At 36.8% G+C, this 13,634-nt stretch overlaps 1 protein-coding gene across 1 annotated transcript in view; it reads right to left on the bottom strand.

The window, feature by feature from the left end:
• Nucleotides 1–9,869, bottom strand: part of LOC145670751 (nose resistant to fluoxetine protein 6-like) — a 41,641-nt gene extending 31,772 nt beyond the window's left edge. The window contains exons 1-2 of the mRNA XM_081739520.1: nucleotides 9,696–9,869; nucleotides 622–754 (exon numbers count right to left, since the gene is read on the bottom strand). Coding sequence (XP_081595646.1) covers nucleotides 622–754; nucleotides 9,696–9,856 — 294 coding nt within the window. The 5' untranslated portion in view covers nucleotides 9,857–9,869. The remainder of the gene's footprint in view (nucleotides 1–621; nucleotides 755–9,695) is intronic.
• Nucleotides 9,870–13,634: the final 3,765 nt, after the last annotated feature.

Genomic DNA, 13,634 nt, shown 5'->3' with positions numbered 1-13,634 from the left:
GATGAAATTGAAGTCTTTTGTACTCATAGTATGCCAGATATCATATCGTGTTACTTAAAAGGAATTGTTTTCATTCCTTTCTGGAATTGACTTATTTATACTTCAGGAACAAAATGTCGCGTTTGGACGGTGATTACGAGCTAATAGTTACCTTAACATTTAACTTAAATTGTACTATTTGAAAGATATTTGCGATTTTTAAAAATACATTCTTCACTTCTTAAGGTATGAGCAGTCTTGTGAGGGAAATTTGTCCCTAATTCCAAGCAAAATTACACTTTTTTTAATAGAATGCCTGCTAACTGACATGTAAATACTCATATTTATTATAGAAACACCAAGAGAGAGATTAACTTTAGATTTAATGTTTGTTCAGATGATGTTGAAAATCATATATGTAGGGTCAGAGTAGTCAATTACAGCGTGTAGTGGAGCGATTAAGGAAAAAATTCATACACCTGAGTGACAAATATGATTATGTAACTGACACAGTTACCTGTAAATAACCTACACTAATTTTCAAATATGAAATTTCTTTACATAAATTACTTCATCAAAAAATACATTTAGTTCTGTTTCCATAATGTTAAAAATTGAAAATTGTCATTGAATGGTACCAACCTTTGAAAAATTAAGTTGTTTCCCTTTGTATTGGTATAAAAAATACCCTAGGATCATTCCGAAGAAATAAGGAATAGCTCTTGTATGCGTAGGTTCATACACAGCTTGTGCATATCTGTCAACAGTCTTCTCACTGAAAAAAATAATAATAAATACTAATATGTTTTGTGAATATTGGTGAAATGATTGAATGGTTTAATACGTGTATTTAATAAAATTTAAAAATTAGATTATCATTATAGGTTGTAAGTCAAAGTCTACCATGTTAGCATCTTGTGATCGGAAAGATATCCAAAGGTTAAACATAGAGGAAAAGGGATAATATAGGAGACGGTTGTAATATAGAAATTGCTATAAATTACCATCAATAATTCGTAATGAAGAACTACAGTTGTAAAACCACACAAAATTATCACACATTCTATAATAGAGGCGATGCTGCAGTCTTTTATAAAACAAGCTTATGACTGGATGTGTATTGTTTCCAATGTTATCAAAACTTTTGCAAGATGGTGCGTTAGTTATGTTTTCAATATATCGTAAAATCAAGATAATCGGGCTCCCAGCAGGTATATATATACAGGATAATGGCTATTAGGGACGGAGCTATGAATGCAGGCTTGTGATTGGCCGAGGAAAATGCTCGCTTCTAATCAACTGTTGAAATAATTTTGTTGAAAGCCTTTTTCTTGTTCCTGAAAAGGGCTGATTATATAGGACCGAGTTGAGACCCATTGTCTCTGTTGAAACCGTTCTTACGGTTATGGCTTTCATTATGGCTTATTTATTATTCTGTCCCAAAAGTTGCTGCACTTTGGTTATATTTGTAAAATTGGCTCTGTGTCCCAACGCTAAGCTAAGCTCTGGTGGTCCTGACTTTTAAGTTTGCTGAAGTCTTATGTAGTTGTTGTGTTCTATGCTTTGCATTCTTTTTCTGTGGTACATCCAGTTTGCCCTATGTATGATCTGTCCATTCACATGGTATACAATGTCCTCGAGAAGTGCGCATGTGAACCTTGTCTTTCATTGTTTGAATAATGATCAGATGTTAGCTGGAGGTTTGTGAATAACTCTTATACCATAATGGCAAGTATTTTGCTAAGTTTGCTAAAAGTGTGGCCCATGAAAGATAATACAGTAGTAAAGAGACAATCCTCACTTGACTTTTTGATCGCTTTGTGTTCAGAAGTAACGGTCCTTTTCATGGCCATGTTTACAGATGTACTACTGAAGCTATTCTTTAGTAGCGTCGAACAAAGACAGTTGAATTCCTCTTGTAAAATTTCCTGGTCACTTACCGAGACTTTCTGTATGCTAAGGTGCTTAGCACTGTAAGACGTTTGGACTTGTGGTGGCAGATACTTGCATTGACAGCCCTGTCAACTAACAAGGGTATTGCCATCGTCTTACGGCCAACACAAGCTTATAAAGAGAAGAGAGATGACATACTAGATGACTCTGTCTACAAGAAACTAACTAAAGGCCATTGAGAGGAAAACCAGCCTATTGCTGAAGAAGTTTAGACTTCCCGAAGATCTGCGCAAGACCCTGTCCGCGTAATGAAGTCAACCACCTCGACTTTATGGTTTACCAAAAGTTCACAAGAATGGTGTACCTGTGAGGTCTATTGTCAGAGCATAGGGAGCCCAACATATCGCTTCGCAAAGTACTTAACGTAAATTTTAAATCCGTTGGTTGGAAACTGTGAACATCACTTCTAAAATCTACTCTGATTTTCTTAAGATCCTGAAGAACCTGAAAGTGAATCCAAACAACCTACTGGTCAGTTTCGACGTACATAGTTTCTCCATTTACAAGAGCCCTGTTAGGGATACGATGAAGCTGATACGAAACGACTTCAACCCGAAACTGACCTGTTTCACCATATACTAACCTTCCAGTACTTTTTGTTATGATGAATATTACTATAAACCAGTGGTTCTCAACCTAATTACTTTCACGATCCCCATTTTATCAAATCCTTTTGCCAGCGACTCCCTTATAATTTCTGGTTTGTAATAAGTTTGTGTGGGATTTCTAATATACCCCACGATATTAATTTATTTCTATAACAGTAGAATCCATTTCTTGTGTATAGTGGATAGGGTAACTTCGCTAAAAGGGAATGGATTAAAACTAAATTTGGTCACTTGATGCAGGTTTTGTTGTATTTATATTTTTCTGATATTTCAATATGCAGCTCTTATTGGTTTCATATCGTATCTCTTTCATTTAAATTGGTTTTTAAATAACTCTGCACCAGTTGAAGTGTTTCGTAGACTTATTATTTGTTATTCTTAACAGTATGTGTAAAAATAAAAGAATGCTTATCAGAACAAAGTTAAAAATAATATTTAAGAATGTTTACCGTATTAGATTTTAATTATATTTATCTCTTACACTTATGCTCGCGACCCCAGGTTGAGAAACCATGCTATAAACAAGTGGATGATGTAGCCATGGGATCTTCTCTCTCTTCCGCTATTGGCAAATTCTACATGGGGTGTCTTGAACATGAAGCTCTTGATCCTGTTTCTTTAAATATGTTGGTGATGTTTTTGCTATCTTGTCACATTGACCTGAAACACTATAGAATTTTCTGGAATTTCTAAACAGTCAGCCTCAAATCAAATTCACCATGGAATTTGAGCGGTCTGGATGACTCCCTTTTCTTTAATATTTTTGTTAGCCGAAAACCTGAATTCTTGTTCACCGCATCATTAGGACATAGCGTATATAGGAAGCCAGCACATATGGACCTTAATCTCAATACAAATACCTGACACCACAAGTCGCAACGTCTTACAGCGCTAAATACCTTGAAACAAAAAGTAGTCTTGGTAAATGAATAGAGAAGCTTACAGAGGAATTCAATCATCAATCATCTTCTATCTACAACAGAATGACTACAGTCTTGCAGATATTAATGACTATAAAAAGGGTCGCTACTTTCCGACACAAAGTAATCAGAAAAGTCAAAAGTGAGGATTATCCATTCACTATCGTATTGCTTTTCATCGGCTAAACCTCTAAGAAACTCAGTAGAATACTTGCAGATATGGTATAAGAGATATTTACAAACCTCCAACTGACACCAGAAAGTTTCTCAAACCACTGAAAGACAACCTTCACCTGCGCACTCCTGGAGTATATCGCATACCACTTGAATGTAGCTGATAATACATGGAGCAAACTGGATGTGCCATAGAAAAAGGATGCAAAGAACACAACAACTACATAAGACTTCAGAAACCAAAAAGTCAGGACTGGCGGAGCGTGGCTTAGAGCTGTGACACAGACTTAATTTTACAAATAACCATAGGAGCCAAGGGCAGCAAATTTGAAACGCAATAATAAACGGAGACAAAGCCATCTCACATGAAAGGAATAGTCCAGATTGAGAGAAGGGTCTCAACTCAGTCCCATCTAATCGTCGTTTCAGAAAAAAACTGAAGTTTAACAAAGCCATTTCTCGTAGCCCAACAACACCCAATCAGGAGCTACTATTGCTCTAAGCCAAACACAAGCCTCATTAATAGCCCTGCCTCTAAATAGTCATCACATGAAGAGGTCCACATATCTCCCGTCTTATCATCACAATCTCTAAAGATAAATGCAATTCCTGCATTCCATACTTCAGAAATCAATATCTTCACCCGGATGATAGCAAAAGAATACTCAATTAAATCATGTCTCCAGGAAACTTTCAATTCTCATCATAGTATCATATTCCATGTTATGAAGTGCAGACTGATATAGAAAACTATGGTTATATTTAATACGCAGTAAATTTCGAGAAATACGCAGTAGATTTCGGTAGGTTTGTCGGAAAAACGGTGAAGGTAGTAATGCTGGAATTAGTAAAACTCTAATATTCATATTAAAATCTCTGGAGATTGTTGTTACGTTGAACGTGCGCAAGAATAAACTAGAAGTAACTTATGACGGAAAAATGAAGTTTTGAAATGAGGATGGTATGAAACAGCCAGTAAATGTATTTAGAGGGAATAAAATTAAATTAATGAAAAAGTGCTGAAATTTACAAAATATTAGCAAGTGCTGAGATCAAAGCTTTCAAAGCTTGAAACTACAACGAAGAAAATCCCTGAAAAGTTATATCTATAAAATTGGGAAGCACTCCAATCTTTGCGCCTGGTTTAAAGCAAGAACTACTCAAATATCCCCTGTTTTTCTTTTGATTTTGTATTAGGAACATAACAACATCAGTAGACTCAAAATATTACATATTTCATTCCGAATCATGTATAAAGGTAACCAACAAAGTTCCGTCGCTTTTTCAGCCACCACTTTCGATCATCGATATGCCTATCAGCATCAACGACCTTCTATTCGTAAACGTCAGTTGTTGCTATTCGTATATCCAACATAATAATACCTGGTTGTGGTAATTCAGGTACACCGTGAACTTGCGTAAGGATAGAGTGAACATGAAACCCCCATAGTGCGCCATAAGGGGGTGTATCCTGTACGAGTTCAAACTGGGGTCAAACGCTCTCCAGCGGGACGGAAGATATGTCAGGCCTCTTCCGATGGTTTAACAAGTTTAAAGACAGTGAAACACTCGAAGACTCACCACGTGCCAGAAGACCAACACATGTACAAAATGAAGCTCTTCAGGCAGCAATTGAGGCGATCAGTGTCCACACACGTGAGTAACTGGAACTGCAATTCAGTGTGAGTGGGAAACCATTCGGCAGCGCCTGTAGAAAGCACTACAAATTGGATCGATGGGCCGCACATGATTTGACTCCGGGCAAGTAAGCAACGTGAGCAGACAACTGTGTTTCTTTGCAGTCCTGTCTGGGGAAGGAGCCATTTCTGGACAGAGTGTTGACATGTGATGAGAAGCGGGTCTGTAGGAAGTTCCAAGGCACCATCGTCATTCGTTAGAATACCATGAACCGGTTCCAAAAAGCAGCCGAAACCAGCACTGCATATGAAGAAGGTCACCCTGCGTGTTTGGTAGACTGCTCGCTGCATCGTGCATCCGGAACTGCTACCAGCTGGTCAGAGCATTAATTCAACTGTGTACTGTCGGTAGTTGAGCCGTGTTCAAGAAAAAATCAAAACTCTGGAGCCAGCACTTCTGAATCGCAAAGGGGTCCTCCTGTTACATGACAACACTAAGCCCCTTTCCTAGGATGACCCGGAACACTATTCTACGCCTTTGATGGGAAACACTATTGCATACGCCATACTTCCCAGACATTGCACCGTCCGATTATCACCTGTTCCATTTCTTGGACCATCATCTTAGAGGACGGCAGTTCGTATCCCTAGTATAGGTGCAAAATGCACTTGATACCTTCTTCTCTTCACGGCCCACCAAGTTCTTTCTAGCGCGGTGACATCCAGGGTCTTCCAGAACGTTGGTAGAAGGTCATAGATAGTGGTGGGAACTGTTTTTAATCTTGCAGGTACGTCTTAGATGATATATCGATGTTCGCAGGTGGTGGGTGAGAAAGCGACGGAACTTTCTTGATTACCTTTATATAATTATTAGTTGTTTCTTTGATTATTGGAGTTTCTAATTATGAGCCTGTGTAAATAACATTGAAAAGATAACAAATGTAAAGTAAAAGAAGCATTATAGTTTATGATTTTATAGTAACCAAATCGCTATATATAACTTTCCTTTTTCTCTGCATTTACGAAAATGATATTTATTAAGCAACTGCTACTTACGTTTTACAAATTAATATCTACCTTTTCCACTCTGTTCCGTTGATAATTTAATAATATTTAAAAAGTAACTTTTTTGTTCCTATATTGTAATATGACTGAACTTAACTGGTAAAGGATAAATTATACTTTATTAACTTTGATATCAATATTTTATAGATTTTCATATTGTAAATGGAAATAAAACTTAATTTCCATTTTTCTGGTGTTGTTAGGTCATTCACAGCTTTAGAGCATTTAAGGAAGTCTCGTAACAACTCAAAAACTATGTCCAAATAAAACCTTTCCTTTTAATAAGCAATATAACATTTGTAGCAATATGTCGACTCAATAACAAACATGTTGGTCCCGCGTAGGGTAGTCGCTAATGCTTTTGCCTTCGGGGCGAGCGGTCCCGGGTTCGATTCCAGGTGGGAGCACTCTACTGAAAAAGTTTAGAAAGCTTTTTCAGGCCAGGCACCCTCAATGAAGTTTTCCTCATTCACACTAGGCAAATGCCGGAGTGGTATCTAGCTTGCGGATCCCAACCTGCTTCCTTCCTTCCCTTTCCCCGGATAGTGTGCTCGCCGAGGGACGTCATCCCTCATACGTAACGGGCTAAATTGTCATTAATACCGAAAGCCCAGAAACCTTATGCCTAAATCAATAACAAAGACTTCCTACTTTGAGTCATGAGAAGATTCTTATAACATAAAGGTAAGCGGAAAAGAATAGCGCCACCAAAACCTAGGAAGAGAAAGCAGGTGGACAAAAGGTGTAGTGAACTCGATCAAATCTTGGTGAGTACATGCTCGTTACGAATTGATAACAGACTTTTATCATTCGACTTAATTACCAATCTCACTTATACCAAAATTCTAACTTCTAATTCAGTATGACAGTTATTATCAATTTTGTCATAAGGCCACAGCACCAGTTTTGGATAATTAAATCTAATGGCTCTAGTTTTATTTATTCAATTATGGCATTATCATCTTAACCATGTTGATCCCGGCGTCCTCCACAGGGGACATAAAATATGACGAAATTATTATTTTTTTACATCTTAAAAATCAGACTGGCAACATTGAAAACTGTTTACAGGACTGCCGTGTCGTGACAAAACGCTGTAACTTTGGCGGAGCAGTTTTGCGAAAATGAGCCGTAAAGTTTTCATCAGAAAATGTGATCTGTATCGTGTAGAACCAGTGTATCTTGACTTTGGAAACACGTGGTTACATGTAATGTTACGTAAATGCATGTTGTGTGATTAAATTTGGTGAAAATTGATTGGTTGACCATTATTGCCTAGTTACACTGGTTCTACACGATACAGATCACATTTTCGGATGAAAACTTTATGGCTCATTTTCGCAAAACTGCTCCGCCAAAGTTACAGCATTTTGTCACGACACGGCAGAGGGGGTGCTCATAGATGGGTCCTTGTAAACAATTGTCAATGTTGCCAGTCTGATTTTAAAGTTGTAAAGAAATAATAATGTCGTCATATTTCATGTCCCCTGTGGGGTACACCGGGGCCGACATGGTTAACAAAGTATTGCTCTACCTATATTAAATGGGTAAGTTTGTTATGAAATTACACTCTAATTGCCCACATGCTAACATGTTTATTATTGTGTGAGCTAAGTGTGAATATTACATGTATGTCAGCCTCTGGATTTCGATCTTGATTGTTGGCATACGTTATGACCATCCCTCTTTTTGAGCCTCCATTTTGAAACGTTTTATTTTTTCACAATTTCTTTTCTCTCAACAAATCATGAAGTTTTTGCCTGCAGTATCCTAGATCGCATTGTTGAGGACAAGACAGTTTTATCGCGCGTGATATTTTCAGATGAGGCTACCTTTCATGTTTTAGTTCAAATGAACCGCCACAATGCGTATTTAGGATACAGAAAAATCTTCACACATTCACAGAACACGAGCGTGACAGTCCTAAAGTCAATGTGTGATATGGTGTGATGGAAAATCGAATTTTTAGGCCGTTTTCCTTCCAAGAGGAGACTGTCAGTGGTAACAGTTACTTAGATATGTTGAACAAGTTTGCCTGCCAGAGATAACAGACATGCAGTCAACAATAATCTTTCAAAACGATGGTGCCTCACTCCACTGGAGCCATGCAGTCCGACGGTTTATAGATAACACATTCCCACGTGGTTGGATTGGCCTGGCGGTCCAATTTCTTCTCCTTCACGTTTCTCTGATATTACCCAACTAGATTTCTTCTTGTGACGGTACATTAAACACAGAGTATATGTTTCAAGAGTAAATGACTTACTGGACTTGAAAGTGCGCAGAAGAGCTGTCATAAACTCTATCACAGAAGACAGGTCCGCATCACATGGCGTGAAATGGAGTATCGGCTTAACATCTTTCGCGCCACCTGAGGTACTCATGTAGAAGTACACTGAACTGAGCTTTGTGTATTTATGCCTTGGTATGAAAACCTGTTGGCCTGCATTATAATTTTCATGTGTAGTAGGTATAGTACATAGATTTCCCTCTCTGCTCTTTGCATTAAAATGTTTGAGTCTCATTGAGGACATACTGTATTGTGGAAAAATAATGCGTATGAAGCGCACAGACTACTTCAATTTTCCAAACCAACGTAGAGATTCTCCAAAGGAACGTATAGATTACTCGCCAGGTTTTAGGAGATCCTTACGTTCCTTTGGGGAATACCTCACACATCTTGCGGAGGTTTGAAACATACATTTTTCAATAACTTCAAATGTCATGTTCTAAACCGCACTCTCTACGTTGCGTTGTTTTTGAATTAAAGCCCTCTGAAGTTCATTTTTCTCACGCTTCCGGAACCTTATATCGCCGAAGCTATTCCTCACTGACCAAAGTTCCAAAGGACTTTTCTTGCTTGTTTCGGTGTCAAAAATCAGTCCGAAGTTTGTTCAGGTAGTTTGTTACCACCCTGTATAAATTGATACATCATATCGAGTGAAACAAAATGGCATGGTTGAGGGTATATTCTTATGCATAGTTTTTAAAGATCAAGAAAACCTATTTTTATGACTCTAAAAGCTGCGATAGAAATTCTACTTCCGGTTTCAATATTCAATTTTCTTACTTTGGAGGTTTCGCAACGTGAAACGAAACTCACTTGTCTACGAAATGAAGTTATGGAAATAGGTACGTGTGTCTTATTAACATGCAACACATACCTAATTATTGTACTGTATTTAAAAAAATAGGCAAGAGTTTCCTATAGGCATTTCATTCAATTGAATCGTTCAATGAACCGATTCGCAAAGAACCCGTTCATTAAGCGACTCAATTGAATGAAATACCTATAGGAAATTCTTACCAAACATTTACCTTCAATATTAACAAGTACAGATTAATTACATGATACTCACTTTAGCAGTGGCATAATTGTGATTGGTGCCTTTTCAGTAAATGCTATGTAAAACAGAACACAACTGCACGAAATGATTGCGACTGAAATCGAAGCCAATCCTATCCTTGGCCATTTCTTCAGAGGATAAAGAAATAAAGGAGACAACCAAAACAAATGCATGTCGACAGGCAAACTCCACGTTGTTCCTAGGCACTGAGGAGAAATAATCGAACAATCAATAATATAGACAATACACATTATTTATTTTTGATATAATTGTATACATATTCATAAAAGCAGTGGTCGAAGCGAGACGGTATGCGGTAGTATGCCATACCGCCTTTGGTTTTTGTATGATGAAGGCATACCGCCTCTGGTTTCTCAGTGATCAAGACTTACCATCAATGCTAAATACCTTTAGTAAATTCAGTTTTATACACAGTAATTGACGAATAGATTTGCATGTAAAAATATCTTATTTCATATGTAGAAATAATTTCTAAGTTGACAACACCGATATTTTTGTTATCTTTTTCCTACCTTTTGTTTTTAAAAATAAGATGTTTTCAAAGAAGTTCATCTAGTTTATATGTATTTTGATGTACCATATTGAATTGTTTCTTTCTTATGTATGTGCATGTCTTCTTGTCTTAATGCATGGTGTTTTGAGCATGGACGGATTTAGTGGTTGTCTGCTGCGGGCAGGGCCGGATTTAGCATTTTGGCGCCCCTAGGCCCAATAATTTTTTCCGCCCCTAGTCTGGTTAAAGTTACTTTCTTAAAAACCTTCATTAAAAAATTATATCAGGCCTATATGTTAATTGCTTAAACACCACTCCACGATGCAATTTTATCTTTAACTTTACCAACAATTATTTGTTGTTCCAATGAACTTCAAAATCAGAATGCTTTATTAGCCTGATTTTTTAAAATCAATTCAAAAAATATGTTAAGTTATGGCTATTTATTTTTATTTCTAGATATTTTTTATTTTCTTTCTGTCGGCCGTGCGCCCCCTGGGAGCTTGCGACCATAGGCCCGGGCCTATTGGGAAATCCGGCCCTGGCTGTAGGGACGAATCTCCCAGATGTTTGGAATATCCCTCAGTCGAGTGGACGGTCCGGGAGTTTTCCCGCAGGCAATTGTTAATGTAAAAACTCAGTTTTTGAGGATTTTCGTGTACAATTCTGTATAATACAAAATAAAGTGATATTTTTATTTTATTTTTTTTTTTCAGAAAGTTGTTGGCGGGGATCAAAGTCTCTCCATATCCCCCCGTAACTTCAGAAAAGCTTTTCAGTCATTATATTTTATAAATAGAAATGCAATATTTTAGGCAACATGTCCTCACTGTATTTCAACATATAGATACCCGGTATGTCGAGTCAAAATCGTAATAAGACATACTGCCTCTGCTTTCTTTCCACTTCGAACACTGCATAAAAGAAATATCGCATTATGTTTTCAAGCAAAAATGTTAAATGTATTCTTGCTATACTTAATTTTCCAATTCGCCTTATTTAGTTTAGTGATTTTGTAAAACTAATGCTCATACCATTAGTAAAAAGTACACATGCTTGAATAAGCTTCAAATTGCTCTTTTTAAATACTAAGTTGACAATGCTAAATCTTAAGGGTCTTATATTTTAACTTATCCGCTCCTAGGATCATGAAAAAAAAAATATCTCAAAATTAATACATCATTAAACACAAATATTAATAGATTAGGGCCCACGGTTCTGCTGTATCAATGGAAGGATGCAGGTTGAAAACAGTTGTATTGGATTCAGTATCCTCAAATTTGTATAAAAAGCACAATTAGAAATGTGTTCAACTTGAACACTTTCATCACTGGCATAAGGGGCATTTCAAGTAATCTAATTTTGAAGTCATTTCTCCCATGATCCCGTAGACATGTATGTTTTCAAAAAAAGGTTACATTCAATTTAGAGCCCGAAAGTTTGTACCTAGGTATAAAAAGGCTGAATTAGAAATGTGTACAAGTGTGTGCATTTTTTTTTTTTTTTTTTTTTTTTTTTTTTTAGTAAAGGCATGGACATTACGTCTTTCTGTTTCTGAAAATTTTAATTTTACTAATTATACGTAAAATTTTGACTACCTGTTTCGCATATGGTTCATGCAAGTAGTTATTCATATATAACAGATATTTCCACCATTGCTTTCGGCAGCGAAGAGTTGTATCATTTAGAAAGACGAGGCCATATTGTCCGTAGGAAGCATATGGTAATGTACTCGCAATCAACAGCAGCACAGCTAATGCAGGAGTAATTCTGAAAGATGAATTCAAGAAAACTCAAATTAAATGATGTATTAAAAAATAAAGAAAATGTACTTACAATAAATACTGCTGTACCGCTTTTAAGTAAGGAGAAATTGAGTGTTTCTCTTTTAGTTATTTGAGCTCCTCGTGGCTAAGCGGTTAGCGGTCGCGCCTTTGGCGTGGGAGACCCGGGTTCGATTCCCGGCGGGAGCTCATGTGGTTCGGATTCCACGTTAATCAGTAGGTCCACGTCTCATATAGCCTCGCTGCTGAAAAGGGACGCTAAACTAAAATCAACTCAACCCTTTTTTTTTTGTTATTATATACGATGTTTCTAAACAACGCGGACATGTTTGTGAGTTAAAATAGCCATTTCGATAAAATAAAATGTTTGGTATTTTCAGTCGCAGATTCCATGAGTGCCCAATGGCGTGTTGTGTAAGACAACCCCAAAGAAACTTGAGAATTTCAGGGAGCACAGTAGCGCAGTGATAGAGTGCTTACTTCTGGTGCGTGGGACCCCTAGTTTGATCCCCGAATAAGTAAGTTTGTGGTGGACAACATCGTGTCCGTGGGTTTTCTCGGTTACCCCCCCGTTTCCTCCCACATTCTCATTCCATCATCTTCCACTTGCATTAATAATCGTCTTCCTTGACCAAAAGGGCCAAATCGTGGGACATTAAGCTGTTAGACTTCATTTCATTTTGAGACTTTCACGAGTATCTTAACTCAAGTTCAATCAGAAAAATGTAAACAATAATCAAATACGATATTTGAAAGAACAAAAATCATGGTATATCATTGTTCAAGTTACAAAATTGCTATTGGAATTCTACGAATCAGCGGTACAACTTAGGAACTAACCTTGTAGTGGATTTGGGAACCTCTTTAAAAGATTACACGAAAAAGAGGAACTTTATTGTCAAGTTTATAGATATCATTCCTGGAGATTTTCGGAAACAATGTTCTAAACGTTTCATTTCTAATTTACTGCTCAGACCAGCGAATTTTCGACCTCAATAGTTTTAGCCTACACAAAGTTCATAAATTGAAATCGGCAATTAATCAAATGCGAACATAAAATCAGTATTTAAATAGGCAAATCAAGGAAATAATTATGAATTCACACACTTAGTTATAAACTTATAGTAGCTGTTTAAAAAAAAGTACTATCTTAAGTACACTCCAAAATGATTGTCGCATATCTAGAACTGTCTTCTTGTAAGAATATAATTTGATAATGATTTTACAGGGTACGTTTAATACTAATACTATGTGTATAATCGGGAAATGTATATTTGTTGTGAATTTCATGGGGAAAGAATGATAAATACGAAAATTAAAATGAGTAAAACAAAATGTTCCTAAACGGACAAAAAAGATTTTTTTTCGTTTTATTGTTATTATTTACTGCTCTTTTGACGTGAAATTTGCCACATAGATGTCTTTTCCGCACACATACTGACATTATAAGAAATACAGGGCGAATTCGATATCAAATTATATTCCTACAACAACATATTTATAGACATGCGACAATAATTTTGGACATGAGTTTCTGCAGCTGCTATGCATCACTACTACAAATGATAGATTCTTAATTACTTTATTAAATTTCCAAATTTTAGACTACCATTTCGATTCCCTCATACAGGGCCTACTGCAGAATAACGCCAA

The sequence above is a fragment of the Thermobia domestica genome, chromosome 14, assembly GCF_964235325.1.
Source record: "Thermobia domestica chromosome 14, izTheDome1.hap1.1, whole genome shotgun sequence".
NCBI lineage: Eukaryota > Metazoa > Arthropoda > Insecta > Zygentoma > Lepismatidae > Thermobia > Thermobia domestica.
The sequence above is the reverse complement of the archived record's forward strand: the minus strand, read 5'-3'. Positions and strand labels throughout refer to the sequence as shown.